This window comes from Ustilago hordei (genome assembly GCF_900519145.1).
Source record: "Ustilago hordei strain Uho2 genome assembly, contig: UHO2_contig_01, whole genome shotgun sequence".
Classification (NCBI taxonomy): domain Eukaryota; kingdom Fungi; phylum Basidiomycota; class Ustilaginomycetes; order Ustilaginales; family Ustilaginaceae; genus Ustilago; species Ustilago hordei.
In genome coordinates, this window is record NW_024545270.1 from 1,954,081 (window position 1) to 1,971,289 (window position 17,209).

A 17,209-nucleotide genomic window follows, 5' to 3' on the forward strand; every position below is an offset into this window, starting at 1 on the left:
TGGTCAAAGTGATGGTGGTGGTCCAAGTGAGGATGCGTGGATGGATGTCTGCGACAACAGGAATCTCTGTCTGTGTCTGATTAAGGATAGATGAATTCCGGAGGGATCATCCGGAAAGCAAGAGAGCCCAAGCCAAGGCTCAAGTGCGTCACAACTAGAAAAAGTGGAGATTTTTTCTCGCTCTCTCTTCTAACTCGGACGGTTGCTGCGACTTCACCATGTTACAGCGAAATAGCTCACAATTTGCTGGAATAAAAATCGAAAAACAAGGGTTCAACGTGTTGGTCCGAGTGCCGAACAACACCTTTGTCTCAGGCCACTTGTTCTCCACCTCGAGCTCGACCAGCCACTCGAACCATACTCGTTCTCGTGTCGCAGGCTTCAGCACCTTTTGGCCTGGTCGCCTGTAGCAAGGACGACGATGTCCGCCCGCAACGCTCGCAACGGGCCAGTAATGAGCGGCCTCGACACCCTCTCCTCAGCATGCTACACAATACCGTGGCTACCCAGAAAGAAGTCCAAACGGTCTTCCACCATCACAGACTCACAAGACCTGCCATTCCCAGTCCTCGCCGAATTCGAAGCTGACAGCGATCCAGCTCGCGTCCGTTATACCTCATATCAGATCGCCGTCCAGCGGACTGAAGCACTCTTCGAGAATTGTATGGACGACGTCTACAGCTCGCTCTTCGACGACCTGCGGTCCTTCTTTCAGGCCGACAAGGGCTTGGCACAGCCAGAACACATTGATAGTCTACCACTGACTGGCATAGCGGAACACGATCTCTTTATCCCAGGATTCGAGAGCCATGATAGAATGACTGGCTCGGATAGCACAGCAAAGAGCATTCAAACAGCCCTGCTCATCTCCACCTCGGCGCCGTCGTTTTCATCCTTCTCGAGTCATCTAGTATCCGAAATCTCAGGCCCTCGATCGCAAGGTCCACCAATCATCGTCGTCACACTTTCCGCTGGCGAATGCTCCAACCTATACACAGCTCTGCGACTGCTAGTGGCACGATTCATTGCGCAGGGATCGACACTCGGCGACTCAGACGAAGGTGGATTGGCTAATGTCGAGGCAGCTGCATTCGCAGGCAAAGTCGAGCCAGACCTGCACGTCCTGCGCTTTTGGTGGCAGAAAAAGTTCGGACACTCCGGACAAGGCCCTCGACTCGTCGTAAACCTGCCAACAATCGAATCTGTCGAGCCGACAGTGCTCTCCGACCTCCTGTCAGCTTTGCAGACATTCGTAACCGAGCCAACAACCGAATCAGTCCACGATTCCGCCCGCTCACTTACACCCCAGCTGATGCTCATCCTCGGCATCACCTCCCCCTCAGGCGGTTTGGCAGCTGTCTCAACCGACGGTATCGTAGCATCCAGCAGCTGTCTCGCCTCCTCCGCACCAGCTCCTTGGATCGACTACATCCCCCGCTCAGTCCTTCGCGTCCTCGACATCTCCCGCTTCTCCCTACCAAGCAAAGAGGTAGTTTGGTCTTGCCTTGTACAATTTTTTCTCACCTCACGCGACCTCCCACTCTCTCTCGGACCTTCGACCTTCGAGTATATCCGAGAGACTTACTGGGAGAGAGATGCCGACCTCGACTCAGTCCTAGACGCCGTACGGCTAGCGTGTTTCATCCACTTCTCGGGTAAGCCAGAGTCAGCCTTCACTATCCCAGGTCAGGCCAAGCGGGTCAGGTTCTACAGCTGGACACCGAAGATGGTCGAACGAATGAAAATCGCTTTCCTCACCACGGATGAGGAGAAAAACTTGGTGCTGCCCTTCCTTCCAGGGTCGACTGGGGAGTCTGGTGGACTGGATGTGAACAACTTTTTGTCCGAAGCTGCGCGGTCAGATCAATTCATCCTGGGCGAGTTGGATCAGCTGCGACATCCCCGCGAAGTGCTTTGTTTCAGACTCGAATTCGCAGTCCGCTTTCTCTTCAGGGCGTTCGAAGCACTACAACGGATTCAATTCCGAGCGAGCACCGCTGCACAGGCTATGCATGCACGCAATCATTCCGTGGCAGCACAACAAGCTGCAGAGATGGACGAACAACGACAGCTAGAGCGAGCGAGCGAGATTTTAACTCAGGTTGTTATGCAGTGTCTCAACGCCTCTGTTGCCTCTTTAGAGACAGGCAAGAGATTGCCCGCTGCTCTGACTTTGCGGAATGGTTTGGCGAGACTGTGCAATGCAGCAAAACGGTTGCTATCGGACGAATTCGAGACGTTGTTGGATGATATGGTCGCTGCAGCTGAAGACGAGGTTCGCAAGGTCGAGCAAGACCTTGACATCGCAGAAGACGCTGATGCGCAGAGCGAAGGACAGCTCCGCTCGGCAACGGAGTCTATCGCATCTCAGAGCACACAGTTCCTGGCTGGTTTGCGAACTTTCCAACAGCGACTATCGCAGACTATCGTCGCAGGTACAGCTGGCATGGCGGATGAAGAAGAAGCCGATCTCACTTGCGCCGCAACGGGCACCGAAGCAGCTTCACAACGCCGCGAGGCACGTTTACAGCGAGTGCAACGCAAACTGCTCATGGAAGAAAAACTCCTCGGTCTCAAACGCGAGATTACCGACTACCTCACTCACTCGATCCACAATCTTGTTGATTGGAGGCAACTCACTCGTACCTTGTCCGCTTCCGATAATGGCCCACTCCACCTTTTGAGGGATATTTTCTTCGTCGATTGTTACGGACCGCTCTCTACCCTACTCGATCCATCCACGCGAGCTGGGTTAACGCTACCACTTAGCGCACCTGAAGAGTTCATAGAGAGTCTTTACGATGCAGCACTAAGCGTTGTCCCCGAAGAAGAACTGGAGGGGATTGATTTGGGAAGGTTGAAAGAGATGGCGACACCAGATGTTTGTAGGTTGTTCAAGCTATATAGAGAGTGTGGAAAGTTTGTTAATTTGGCAGATTGGTATGAAGCGTTCAAGCAGAATGTGGAGTTGGATGACACGATTGAAGAGATGCAGGAGGGACTCGTTAGGGATGGTGAGCAGGCTGAGGCAAGGAAAGCTGCGGGTAGTAGTAGGGATGCTGCTGAGGTATCTGAGGATGGTCAAGGGGAGGAGGATGGGGTGCCTTGGACCCCGTCAAAAAGGAAGAGCCCGAGGAAGAGGAGTATACAATTGTTGGATTTGGCAGAGTCAGATTACGATTCGGACGTGTTGGATACTCCGTCGAAGAAGCGACCCCGTAAGATAGCAGAAGGGGGTGACGAGGAGAGTCTTACACCTAGAACAAGCGGGGCTGACTTGCAGAGCCGCTTTGCACTAGCACTCAACGAGTTGGCTCGTATGGGCATGATTAGGGGCACAAGGCGAAGGCAAGAGCATATTACTAAGGTCATGTGGGACCTCGTGCTTGACTAGCTCTCCACCGCCATCTTCAATCTCAGATCAAGCTGACTTGAAGCACAAAAATAGCTGGAGACTGGGTAAAAAAATGTGTGAATGTATAAAACACAATGTCCATTGGCAACAAGCTCAGGTGACAAAAAGCGGTACAAGTACAAAAGCTCGTCTATGTACATGGCGATCAGCCGAGCATATCATCCAAAAAGCTCTCCAGCCTGCCCAACTCGCCAGGGGTCGACTGTATCCCCTTGTGTTGCGGAGTGACTCTTTCCGCACTACCGCTGATCCTACTTGTCGGATGTGGACTTGGTCTCGCCGCACCTGGCGTTCCTGTCGGACTCAGTTGGAAAACGGAAGGATGGCTTGGGTTTACACTGCGATCATTAAGACTTGCTAGGAAGCTGTCTATCCTCTCTGTCCTGCGCGCTGATCCGCCACAGTTGGCACCTTTTCTTGAGTCCGAATCCGCGCTTACGCTGGCAAGAGGAGACTTGCGACGACCGAAAGTAGTGCTAAAACTAGATCGGCCAGAGTGGACAGAACTTGTCTCGCCGTTTGTAGTGCGAGGGGATTTGGCGAGAGAGGATTCGATTTCGGCTGTGAGACTTTGCGACAAATCCCCTTCCGCAGCATTTGCTTGGCTCCCAACGAGTTCTGCCGGGATGACAGGCTTTTTGGGACCGATATGAATAGAAGGCACCGCGCGAGGCTTAACGTCTGACCGTGATCGTTCACCAACGTCATGACCTTGAAAACGAGCTTTGAGAGCACGAACGGCCTCTGCTTTCTCCTTTTCTTTCTTCAGTGCTTCATAGTCGATTGGGTTGCCGTCTACGTCTACTTGCACCGCGTCTGTAACAACCTTGTGATTCGAATCTGGAGTGTGGCTTGTGGTGCGACCTTTAGCCTTTTGCCGTTGACGTTCCTTCTCGTGGAGATAGGCAAGACTGTGATCGATATCGTTCTCGACGTCGGAGGCTGTTTCGTGCTGCGCTCGACTACGTGCGATTTCCTCTGCTAGACCAGCTTGTGTGGCTGCAGAATCGCCTAGTGCCGCTACACGTACGATGAGGCTGGAAATGTCCACTTCGGGCTCCGGCTCTTGGTCGTCTGGTAATCGAGGATTTTTGGCTGCTTCGAGACGTTCCAATCGAGCTAGTTTGCTCTCGCCTAGCCGACGACGAGCGTATTTGCCTCTGTTAGGATTAGATGGATCATCTTCATTGTCCTTTGCCGGTGCTGCTGTTGTGCCGTTAGGAGTGGCAGCTGCTTTCGTGAGGCTAGGGAAGTCTGTGTTATCATCTTCTCCGTCGCTACCGCTTAGCGAAACCTCCTCTCCATCTCCATCGTCACTGTCCGCGTCGGATCCGTCTTCTTCGCCGTCTTGCGCTGATTGTGTTGCATGTGGCCGTCTGTGTTTGTTGGCGAACCGCTGGCGGAAGTCTGGTTTGGAGGAGCCTAGTTCAGCGTCGTCCGTTGTGGCTTTACTGTTGTTGTACCGCCTCGAGGCCTTGGCCTTGTACTTGTTCTGGAGCACCATGATGGAGTGGGATGACCGTAGCGGCGCTAGGCACTTGCAAAGACGCTACGGCCCGAGCGCTTTAATCGTGTAGGGATCGAGGGGAAGGCCACGAGTCGGAATCGAGCTGACGACGATGGTGGAGGTCAAGACTGAAAGACGAGGGAACAGGGAGACAATTCTGCACTTTGGCGATGCTCGATCGCTCTTCGCTGCTAAGAACCGTGCCGGGCGTAAGAACAAGCCCTGCGGAACCGAAAGGAAACTGAAAAGGCGGTCCCACGAGTTCGGTTGAAGATGCAATGTAAGGGAGATTCGGGGCGAAGGAAAGGAGGCGGAAGTCGAGAAAGGCGAGGCAACTTGTTTCTGAGAGACAGACAAACGGATGGAGTCGTGCGTCGTAAAAGATGGATGTGCAGAGGGAGGATGAGAAAGAGGCAGGGTAGAGCGGAATGTCAAAAGGTAACAGGAACGATGAAAAGTGCGGTTTGGGCCGGTCTGAGTTCTAAAAAATCAGCAGCAGAAGCTGGCTGAAAGGAACTTCTAGATGCTGGCGTGTCTATGTGTGTGGGTGTTTGAGTTGATTGCACACGATCGGTGCGCTGTAATCATGAAGCATCTCGAACTGGCAGCCATGATGCGTTGCCGCATTGTTCTTCCAACACTCTGCGTCACTACTCTCGCCTCTGTTTGTCTGACAGCTGACCATTTTCGCCGTCAGAAAACCAAAAAGAACCTCGCACAGCCAGAAGAGAGCCTGGTGAATCGCTGCTGCTGTGTTGTCATTCCCTTGTCTGCGATTTCCGATCCGATAAAGCCTCGTTAGATCGGACTGCAATCTCAACAAGGTCGAGACTTGGAGTCATCGCATGGCAGTGAGCGAAACAACGCGACGAGCTCGCACATGCTCGCCTCAAGCGAGATTGGAAGTCGGTGCGAGTTCACGATGCACAGTACCGCAGTTACCGATAAAAGGCCCAATATGAGGCCGTCAACGATACACTGTCAAGACGGAAGAAGATGGTATCGTACTGTTGTACAACAGTGATGTGCGAATAGAAAGCGTATGTTGTTGTATACTTTCATGTGTTTCTGATATGCTGCTTGGATTTGAGCCTAGCCTCTCTCTTTGGCTGCTAGACTCTTGGTGACCGAGTCGATATACGTCTGGAGCATCTCGTTGTCTGCTTCTGCTTTCTTACAGTCCTCCTTGACAGCGTTGACGCGGCTGATGAGTGCTCGCAGTCCATCCTGCATCGCCATGATCTCGCTGCATAACACAAGGCAATCAATTGGAGTAGAGTTGAGATTCTCAGTCGGCTGCGCAAAAGCTCTGAAGCTCGGTCTCTCGCTCGATACATACCGAACAAGCTTTTCCTTCTCGACCACATCGTTGGCTGAGATCTCAGTCTCGACCGTCCATGCTGCTGACTCTGTGAAGTCGTCCGATGCTAAAATGGGCGACGCAGTCGAAGATCCTGTAGTTGGACCGAGATCCATCCTGATTACGTAGCGGTCGCTGCTGCGCACAGCAGGTTGATCGGAGGTGTGAGGATGCAGTGCCGGCGATGAGGTCGGCGTGAGATGGAACGTCGTATCAACAGTGAGCAAACGAATATGATTCGGGACTCGGAACAGCTCAAGTATCAGATTTGTTACTTCGGCCGATCAAACATTCCCAACGGTCACTGCTCGGTCTCTAGCGGAATCTCCATGTCACTTGCTTGTAGGGGGCTTCTGGAGTACAGCAAAACAAAGCCAAAAAGAAAAAGAAAAAGAAAAAGAAAAAGAAAAAGGTACCCGAAAAAGAGGCAAGAAAAACCAACTTAGCTGACAGCCCAGCGGAGAACACCGAGGAAACCCGAGCTCCTTCACAACCCAGAAAGTGAGAAGAGCGGTCGCCAAAGTCATACACATATCGAATCCTTCTCGCTACCAATTAGATGATGAGTATGTCAGCTTCAATGTGGGGCCCACAATCAGCTGTTCACACTGTAGCAATTTTTGACCAGGGTCGTCGAGCGTTCACGTCTGGAGCCGACTTAAACGAAAAAGTGAACCTATCAGGAGCGTGTCGAAGAAAGAAAAGCCTCGGCGAGGATTTTCGAGAAAGGGAGAGTCGATGTAAACGGTCGAACTACGGCCAATTTGATCGATGTAAAGCTCAGACAGCCGACCTGCCGCTGCCACACATACACTTGGCAACAAACAGCGGAAGCATGATGAGACATCAACTCCCCGTCGTTACAATGGGTAGGAGTCTGAACGACGCGTTTGGAGCATACTTGGCCGGTCAATCCTATCTTCGACCGGCTTTCTTCTCGACCATTCGTACAAGCCCAGCGTCTCGGGCCCACCAACTTTGCCTATAACAAAGGGCTACTCTGCATCGGAGTGGACGCTTCGTTCGCTGTCCATGCATGTACGAGCGCCAAACGTTCCAATCCTGAACCTTGAACGACAAAGATGCGTCGTATGACAATAGCAAGCAGGTCGGTTGCGGCGCTTAGATCATTCCAAATCGCATCCATATTCCTGCAACGCAACGGAAGCCGAACCAGCGCAGAGCTACACAACATTACCGCCCGTCGTTTCTGAGAACCATCTCTCGTACAAAGAGAGTGTACTAGCTCATTGTGGCTCAGGGAGCGCTGAACAAGTCGAAGACGATGCAAACCAAGCTTCGCCAGATCCCGCGTCGGAAAGCTTCACACGAGCTCACGTGGCAATCATGGGAACCTGGCATTAAAGGAAGAGGGAGCCTCACTTTACCCCAACAAATGGTCGACGTCGACATTCTTTGTGGCCCTATCTGTGTCGAACATGCCAGGATCAGTTCCAAATAAGGAACAGTACTCATGTCGCTCTCGTTTGGAAGATGGCGTAGAGAACAAAGAAGTTTGGAAATGCGAGATGGTCTGCAAGCCTGAGTCTGTTCTTAGGCGACGTAGCGACACAAGGAAATACAGAGAAAGAGGAGATTCCGAGTCAAAGGCTCCTCTCGCTGTAAGCGTGTCAGCCCACATCACTCATTCTCATACACACACTCTCACAAACACACACACACTCACACACACCGAAATAATCTTTCAGTCGGTGAAATTCAGAAGTGCCTCCCCCAAATCTAATTGGCCGCCGTGCCTGTGGTTGCTCATCCTTGCATCACTTTCCCCACGACATGCAGCAAGGACATCATGAGGGGCTCCACGGGACAACTAGACTGCTTTTGGAATGAAGCGATTGAGTGTAAAGCTCAAGTTCAGGCAAGCTCGATACTCTGGCCGTGTGAGCGCGCAACGGAAAGGTGCACGGCAAAAGGCACTCCTTGTCTCGCTGTGCGTCCAGACGGTCTAGCAATCAAGTCTCAGATACGCTATCCTAAACGCACCTTTCGATCGCGAGGCGGGTTTTCATCGATTATCGCAAGGAGGACTCCATCCAGCTTTCCACTGCTGCCCAAGTCTCCTCTCTTTTTTTTTTCTTTTTTTTTTTTGTGACTATCCAAGTGCTGGTTCAGGGGCAAAGTGTTTGTTGAGTGGGATGCCATAAGTTCCGCTCGATTTGCCATTCCGCTCTATTCTCAGCCCCAAGCCGAGGACGCCATTTGCTTAGCCGCCTTGCTTTTGTGTGTATTTTCTTGGGACATGCTACATTGCCGGTAGTGAGTCCGACAGCCGGTGTACTACATCACAGTGCAGAAACCGGATCGTCTCCGTTCTGCACTCTACAGGCTCCATCACCATCTTCTAAATCAGCTCGTTCATTGGCAGTCCGCCCAATCATCTCGATGGCCGACACAGGCGCGCACATAGGAAGACCCATGTTCTAAGGACAGTTAGCCTTTGACTAGCCTCGCCTTGTGCCGTTCCTCTCTTCTTGGCTCTTTCATTGTTTGTAGTTGTGGTGAGCATTCATTTCCGTGCAATCTAACGTAGTGCACGCGAACGGTCAAGGACCAAGAAGATGAGGGTGCGGGATGAGTTATGGTCCTCGCTATCGTCTTGGCGAGACCAGCTATCTCCCCTTGGCCGCTTAGCTACATCCCCTCACCGTACTCGAAGAGGAACCTTGCCGACATCGCGTTCAATGTACTATACCTCCTCGACGAATGTGATGCTCTGCAGGCGACCTCGTTCGTTGACGTCGACGGTATGGGCCGAGGAAAGACCTCTGAAAGCGATTCAGATGTTAGGATTGAAGCGACTGCTGAAACAGAGTCTAGCTGGGAGCGTGGAGCGTGACAGCGGCCTGTCAAAAGAGTGGATTAGAATGAGCAAAGTCCCGCTTGGCCGTAGATCATTACCCTCTTGGAGCAGCATGAGAATGACGTGAATCACCCATGCTTGATTGTTGTCGTCAGCCGCATGGGGAGTGATAGAAGGTCGGCCACGTCGGATCGAGACCGCTTTCGTGTTCCCGATGGACACCTAGCAACATCGACACTAGAAAAGATCGACAATGAGACCCTTAGATCTGCTGATAGCTCGCCTAGATGTAGATCAATCGTCTGGAAAGTTTCAAGCTGCTCTGACGCCGTAATTGTAGGAAGGAGCTTTTTTTGCTCAACCGACAGAGAGACGGATGCAAGCTTATTCTGAGTTGACCTGGTGTCATGGTCGAACCCCCGTTGTTGCGGCTTTCGTTGGATGACCGCCCACTCGGAACAGCGGACCCGCTTAGCACCGCCAGCGTCGGCAAGAATGTGCACTAGCACCATTGTTTTATTGGAGCAAAGACCGGTCTGACGATGCGCATCCGTACATCGAAGAATCACCAGCGCCGTCTGTCCGTCTGTCCGTCTGTCCGTCTGTCCGTCTGTCCGTCTGTCCGTCTGTCCGTCTGTCCGACTGTCCGACTGTCCGGGAGGTCTACTAGCTCGCTGCAGTGCCAATCAGCGCTCAGGACCTCGCTTTTGAGACAATCCGGGCATGAGCGTGTGTGACAGAAGCTACTCTTGTACCCTTTCTGTGAATTTGGACTTGTGCCCACCATCATCATCGGAGGATGCATCTCGCGTCACAATTTCCTTTTCTTCTTGCGAATACCAATTCGACCTCCAGTTGCACTGCAACAGCTTGCCCTTTCGTCCTTTGTGAGCTGATCAACCTATCAATCGTTGCCAGGTTCGTCCCGAATGATTCGATGATTCGATGATCCTGATGATCCACAACGCCATCGAATTGAGCGGTCCGAGGGCTCGAATTCGGCGATAGCATTCTGAATGACGTGCACAAACAACAATTGGGTGATGGTTGCCAAGAGGCCTTGCTATCGATCGGCAAAAGACGCCTGGATCCCTTGATGGCAAAGAAAAGGGGGAAAAAAAAGGAAAAAGCAACAAGCAACAAGCAACAAGCAACAAGCAACAAGCAACAAGCAACAAGCAAAAAGAATGCGAGGCATTTCTCACTTTCTTTGCCATCTGTGGGGGTGAAATGCCCGGGCAAAATAAAAACAAAAAGTCAATATTTTGAGCAATTTCTCATTCCTCTGTTCTTTTTGCGCTTTCGGCGAGAATGGCTGATGGCGTTGTCACAATTCGATATTTAACAGGTGCCCGTGCGTGCATATCGCCATGAGCTGGTGACGCGGAAGAGCAGGTCAGCGCCAGGTCCTTTAAGCAAACGACATGCCACCGCGCTAGTCGCAAGGACCCTGGAAAGCAAAACCAGGCTGGAACGGTAAGATCAGCTCTTGTGAAGTTTGGAAGGTAAAATAGAGTCAAGCAAGCTGATGAACTTGTGCCCCGCGTCTACCCCAAGCTGCTGCTTATACAGTTCGAGGTAAAAGTGCGAGCCAATGAGAGGTTCGAGCAAAGCATAGCATGTAGATTAGAAAGTTCGAATTGTAAAGCGAGAGAAGAGGAGATTTCGAGAAGAGACCGTTGCTACTTGCCAAACCAGATGAATTACCATAAAATCGAACGACGCGGGGCGACGCAATCAGGCTTTGGCAGGACGCTATCGATGCCATCGCACAGTAGGTACAGGTACAGTAGGATCTCAAGATAGGTTGCCTTGTCAATCCCATCTTTCGTTTTATTCAAAGGAGCACACAGTACACAGAGACTTGCATGCCGAAGCACGACTTCGAAATCGGACTGTCTGCGGATCAGGCTTTGCTCGCTCTTTGACAGCTACGCTTCATAACACTGCAGCGGGAGAGTGGCAGAGAGAAGGGCCCAGAGACGGTGTGCCGCTTGTGCACCGTTCCACCGCCCCGCCCGCTTGACAAGAGCCATGCCTGGCTGACTGATGCGACATTTTATCTAGAGTCAAAAAAAAAAAAAAAAAAGAAAAAAAAAAAAAAAGAAAAAAAAATAGTAAAGAAAAGAAAAGCCTTGCTGTTGGACTGCTGTCCCTTGTAGCGAGGCGCGCTACAGTTTTCGACGACAAATTTCCTCGTGTGACGTGTTGGAGAGTCGGCGGCCATTCTCCGCCATTCTCCACACACCCCTCACACAAGGCAGAGTCGAGAATTGTCGTTCGAAGAGCTGCAAAACGCCAAGTTGCTTTATGAGGTCCGAGTGTGCCATTGTGCCTTGATTTCACTATCCAGACTGAGCCTCTCCTACACTCCACTTTCTCTCGCTTCTATCCCTCTCTCCGCGCCCTTCCCGCATGGCACTGTGCTGCTGTCGTCGCGAGGCTTGGGCCTTTCGTCCCCCACCCATATCTTTTCCTCTCGCCCTCGTCTGATCTGATCTATATCGATCTGCTTCACTGCTCTGCCAGGCCTGTTACGAAACGAATAACGAACAAAGCTCGTCTTCTCGTCGTAAAGCGGCCTCTTCCTCTCTCCGTCTCCTGTACAACGGACAAGCCAACTCGCGCACCGCCGATCGTCTCCACCTGCCGCCGCCGCGAACCCATCCTCCCCTCTCACACACCGCCACACTGTCGCCTACACAATAGCTGCTCCACACCCAGATCCTCCCCATCGCCATCAGCTGCCTCTTTGTCCGTCGGCCACCGCACAGCAGCATCAACGCTATCAACTCGCCTTTTCTGCACACTTCCACCAGCACCTCTCCTCTGTTAACTTCGCTTGGCTCAGCCCAGCAGCTTGACTATCCATCTCCCTTTCTCCTGTCTCGCTCCTTCTTTTCTTCCTTCATCCCGTCTCCGCTTCTCATCTTCCCCTTTACGATCTGTTTGTTCAGCCACCGAAGCCGACGATCTGTTACGCTCGGCCATAAACTCACATTCCTCTCTCAGGTTTCACCTCAACCTGAGCTCTACTCACTCACACTCTCCTACCGCCAAAAGCTCCGCTCGTCTCGTCTCTTCTCATCTACGGCCATCCACTCCATCTCGTGCGACCACTACCATCTTCCCTCCATCACCACTTGTTTCTACAACGACAACAACAACACTAGTCGCTCTCACCTCGACCTCGACCTTGACCTCGAGACCTCGACGACACTTCTCCCTAATCATTGCTCGCACCTTCTCTCTTTCTCTCTCTCTCGACCTCCTCCTCTTAGACTTGCGCTGTCTCTACACTGGTGCTTCTACTTTGGCTGTCGCTACTGCTCCTCCCACACGCTTTCATGCAACCAGCTCTGTGACAAACTCTACTGTCCCAGCTTGCCATCCTTAACGACACGTTCATCTAGCACCTCGTTATGCTTGTAAGCGCCACTCATCCTACCTACGACCGCAATTCCAATCATCGACCACAATTCGCTAGATCCGTCTACTCTTCGCATGTTCACACTTTCCAAGCCAAGGACCACCACGACAGCATGACGCTTTCGACTTCACAAGCCGACACGCCTCTCTTTGCTGCCGAGGCGCGTCCCACCACCACCACCACCACCACCACCACCACCAACTCTTCGCCCTCGATGGTTGCCTCCACTTCCACTGCCCCTGACAGTCTTGTACAACCAGTGCCAACACGTCCCAAGAATCATGTTCGCGGCATCGCCTCAGATTCTCGCATTTGGACAACCGCTCGTGGCTTCTTCGAGGGGCGCTATCAGGAACGCCAGTCTTACGCCAGCATTCAGGAGAAAAAAGAGCTTGAAGCAGAGCGCGATGCTATCCTTCAGATCCAGAGCGCTCAAGCAGCAAAGCGTCGAGCCAAGATGATGAGACTCACTCCCGCCTTCCCTGCCCTGCCAAGAGCCCACACACACACTCCTAGCCCTCCTTCCAGCGAGGCATTTTCGGCACGCACGGCGAGCGAAGCTGACTTAGCCACACCTCCTGACAATCGCCTCCCCTTCCCCAGCCCCAAGATGCCGATCAGCATGGCCACATCACAGAATGCAGCTCCCATCCACCCTGCTTTCAGAAAGGCGCTGGCACTCAAAGCCAACAGCCCTGGTCCAGAGGTTCTCGGTGGTTTGAGTCTCGATCTTCACTGCCTTCCATCGCCAGCTGGCGATCGTTCGTCGATTTCTTCCACCAACTCGGAGCTCATTCGAAAAAAGTCGGGCGAGCCCGTCAAGTCCTCGCTCAAGCCATACTCGGGCAGCTACATGTACCCACGCTCCGCCAGCGAGGCTATCGTTACCACCTCAGCCTACGGCGCCAAGTCTGTACCTACCACCCCTAGTGCTCCCAAGTTTGTTCACTTTGACAAGCAGCTCGAACACATCAAGATTTTCAAGGTCAAAGGCCGTCCACAGGCTGTCTCGCGTGAGGGCAGTCCAGAGCACACCGAGACCGAGACCGAAGAGGAGCGCGACTATCCATGGTTCGGCTCCCGCAGGGGCGGAGGTCCTGGTCGAGCAGCTGGCTCCAGGAGTCCCACCAACCATCCCACCACTCCCGACGCTGTTGAAGCCGACGAGCAGCTCGTGTTGCGCCTGCCAAACTTCCCCTCATCCGCCAAACTCTCGCTCGACAAGGACATCTTCTTGGAGCGCATATACCTCTCGGATGACTTGCGATCCGTTCGTGGCACGGTGCAGGTCAAGAACCTGAGCTTCGAAAAATGGGTCGCAGTTCGCTTTACACTCGATCACTGGGTCACCGTCAACGAGGTCTCAGCAGAGTATTCCGAAAGCATCAAGCAGGGCACCGCAGATCGCTTTGTCTTTTCCATCAAGCTCAACGAGGTCTTGAACTGGCCTCGAGGAGCTGGCCTTAACGAGACCAAGACCATCTTCTTGTGTCTCCGCTACACCACTGGCGGTCGTGAGATCTGGGACAACAACGACGGAAGCAACTACCAGCTTGACTTTCGCAAGCGTCCTGCGCAGCCAGCCGAGGTGCCACGCATGCCACCTACCTCGAACGAAAGCCGCGGCGCTGCTGCCTCCTTTGGCAACACGGTGCCACGCAGGTACACGCTCAGCTCCATGGGTCCAGCTTCGACCTCGTCCATCATCGAGATGGGTCGCAGGACCGGCGTCTATGGCCAAAAGGCGACGCGCGACAACGCCATGGAGAGGCTCAAGCAAGAGCTCGAGCGACTTCGCTCTGACGACGAGGAGGCCGAAAAGGCACCTCCTTCGTGCAGCTTCATCACCGAGATGTCCAAACGTCGATCTCCACCCGTCTCTCCTGGAGGCGCTGGCAAGCCCAGCTCTCCTTCTCTGTGGGGTGCCAGGTACGACTTTGGCGCATCACTCCGCGACCCTTCCAGCGGCAGTCGAAAGACCGAAGCGGGCCGTGCCGCCGCTCTCGACTACTTTTCGGCTCGCCCTTCGCCGGCGGCCTCATCGAGCCCGGTTCGCTCGTCCTTCGTCGTCAGCGCTGCTACGCCTTCTCCGGATGGTTCCACCCCCAGAAGCGCAGCAGAGCTTGTTCCCAAGTTCGGTCGCCTTGGCATGTTGAGCCCTGGTCTCGGTGATGACGTGGTGGAGCATGCGGCTGTCAACAGCTCCACCACCAGCTCTCCCACCGGCTCTCTACTGCAAGTGCCTCAAGTAGGTGCCAACGGAGCCTCTAGCCCTCTCTCGCCCGTCTCGCCAACGCCTTCATCGTCCACTCGCTTCAACTCCTTCCCACCGCCGAACCGCAACGCCCAACCTCGCAGCGTGTTTGGCATCTGGCATGAGGAAGCCCGCAACGGCAGCAACCCTGGCTCTGCATCGGGTTCTGCGTCCGGCTCAAGGTCTGGCACGCCTCCTTCGCCCATTGGCTTCTCGACTACGAGGATCGAGATCAAGGGTGACGGCACAGTGCTGGAAGACTACACACTCGACGGCAGCCAAGCCTCTCCCACCTCCTTGAACAACTCCCCAAACCCCTTCTCGCCGGCTCTTTCGGCAACATCGGTTGATTCTGACTCAACAGCTATGATTGATTTTAGCAACGAGCCGGGCATGTCGGACAGCTTGGATGGTTTGGGCAGCATCAGTGGTTCATCGTCCTACCATTACCTCCGTGCTGATCACCTTGAAGGCAGGAACCGACCCTCTTCGTTTGCTGCAGGCGACGATGCAGAACAGCGTGGCTACTCTTCCTCTGTCTTGTCTTTGTCCACGACGCTCTCGCCTTCTTCGGAGCTGGCGACGCCTGATGAAGAGTTTATGCGACCTTCCAACTTGACCAGCTTCAACGAGCTCGTTGCCCGCTTCTGCTGGAACGGTGACAACCAGGTGCCACAAGCTAGCCCGGACACTACTAGTCTCAACACCCACACACCCTCGTCCGCCTCTGGGCGCTCAACTCCCATCGCTCGAGCAGGAGGCGCCTACTGAACGCTTTCGCTTTGAGTCGGGCCTGAATCAATGCTACGACTGTACGATGCATTCGACACCTCTCTACCTCCTTTTTTCGGTCTCGCTCTCTCGTCTGCGCATCTCTCGTGCTCAGCCACTGTACACTATTATTTATCACTTTTCACGGTCTGTCACCTTCCCCGCCATTGCTACAAGACGACCTCACGTCAATGGTCCAACTGTTCCGTCACATTACTACATTTTTAGCACATCAAACCTACATCTGCATTCAGAATCGTTCTCGCAAGCCGCATAGGCACAATTTCAATAGCATGTCATCAGCCATCTATTCATTCACCGTGTGTGCGCCGCGCCTCCGTTTGGTTACCTTGAGCCTCGTTACGCGGTTCCTTTCGACCGTAAAATGCAGCTGCAGCGGGATGACAGATGCTCGCGTCTTCAAAGACACGAGAAAGGCGCTTGGAGGCGGTCCAACTTGGATACGCATGTTGTTGGCTTGTTCAGTCGACGAGGGTCCGGTCTCGGGAGATCGAAACACTCAAGCCTCTTCGAGCCTGACAGCGTGGCATGAAGAGGGTTCGCGCGTTGAACGGCTGGGAACCGGGACAAAGATGACTGTTCGACGACAACAGGCGTTACGGAAGATCAAGCACCATCGAACCGCATCGAGAGATCTGCTTGCGGGCATCACAACGTCAAGAAACAGGGATGCGAGGAGGGCGCTTGCACGCGCATCTCCGCACTTGGACAGGGTAAGACTCTGAACCACGAAGCCCGCATCCAGAATTTTTCCTCTGTCAATGCCAAGATGAAAGTACGCCTGTGGGATGCGATCAACACCAGCGTGCGATGGACTTGGCCAGTGATGAAAAGCATACGCGGGCAACGAGCAGAGGAACATGGTGATGATTCACCTTCTAGGCGCGTCGTCCCTTCTCACACTTCCTCGTCTCCATTAGGAATCTGACAATTCAACGATTTTATTTTAGGTATGGGAATAATGAAACAGCGAAGGTTGTATGGAGTAGTTGGTTAACTTAGGAGATTCTGATTGTTCGAGCTTTGCTCTTCGATACGATTCGACTTCTCTTGCCCTGGGTTCGAATCCCAGTACGACCTGAATTTCGATATGATTTTCCGAAACTTTTTGCCCTTTCGTGGTTCTCCACGAACGCAGAAGATCGAGGGACAACCTCCAACTTTTTCAAACAAGACTTATTAAAAAATGGCTGAGCTATGGTGATTTTAAGGTTTTCGAGATGGTGTCACTGGTACAGTCCCTGCCCAAAGTTTGGGGACAGGGTCCAATAGACAATAAATCAACTGTCCGATAGCATACCTTCCATCTGCTTGGAGGACTGATCTTGTAAGAGGTCGCACACCTGAAACCTGATATCTGTAGTAGAATTACAACTACTACTGATCCTATCGAGATCTGTGATAAAGGGCTGTTATTATTATTCTTGCAGAGATCTGTCTTAGAAGCCTTCTATGACTTTTCTTGCTCAAATATGTGATATCTTGATTGTTATTACAGGTTTCAACTAACTGCTGTGGACACCCTGTCCAGAGATAGCTCGGCACAATCAATAACTATATGTCAGGGGTTGTGCACCCAAAACCTGATATCTGTAATAGAAATGTGTCTATTACAAATCCTGTTGAGATA

General features: G+C 52.8%; 4 protein-coding genes and 1 non-coding gene across 5 annotated transcripts; 3 read left to right on the top strand and 2 right to left on the bottom strand.

Moving 5' to 3' along the window:
• Positions 1 to 421: 421 nt before the first annotated feature.
• On the top strand, positions 422 to 3,394 carry UHO2_00529 (uncharacterized protein; the record flags this gene model as incomplete). The annotated part of the gene is made up of 1 exon (XM_041557149.1): positions 422 to 3,394. One exon carries the CDS (start codon positions 422 to 424, stop codon positions 3,392 to 3,394), a length of 2,973 nt encoding a protein of 990 aa, XP_041413083.1.
• Positions 3,395 to 3,560: 166 nt separating this feature from the next.
• On the bottom strand, positions 3,561 to 4,919 carry UHO2_00530 (uncharacterized protein; the record flags this gene model as incomplete). The annotated part of the gene is made up of 1 exon (XM_041557150.1): positions 3,561 to 4,919. One exon carries the CDS (start codon positions 4,917 to 4,919, stop codon positions 3,561 to 3,563), a length of 1,359 nt encoding a protein of 452 aa, XP_041413084.1.
• A 1,095-nt stretch (positions 4,920 to 6,014) lies between these two features.
• On the bottom strand, positions 6,015 to 6,398 carry UHO2_00531 (uncharacterized protein; the record flags this gene model as incomplete). Its single annotated transcript, XM_041557151.1, has 1 exon — positions 6,015 to 6,398. The coding sequence occupies one exon, from the start codon at positions 6,396 to 6,398 to the stop codon at positions 6,015 to 6,017; it is 384 nt and encodes a 127-aa protein (XP_041413085.1).
• Positions 6,399 to 12,525: 6,127 nt separating this feature from the next.
• Positions 12,526 to 15,558, top strand: UHO2_00532 (uncharacterized protein; the record flags this gene model as incomplete). The annotated part of the gene is made up of 1 exon (XM_041557152.1): positions 12,526 to 15,558. The coding sequence occupies one exon, from the start codon at positions 12,526 to 12,528 to the stop codon at positions 15,556 to 15,558; it is 3,033 nt and encodes a 1,010-aa protein (XP_041413086.1).
• Positions 15,559 to 16,553: 995 nt separating this feature from the next.
• Positions 16,554 to 16,659, top strand: tRNA-Gln(CTG). Its single transcript has one exon. It is a non-coding gene; the product is annotated as a tRNA-Gln (tRNA).
• Positions 16,660 to 17,209: the final 550 nt, after the last annotated feature.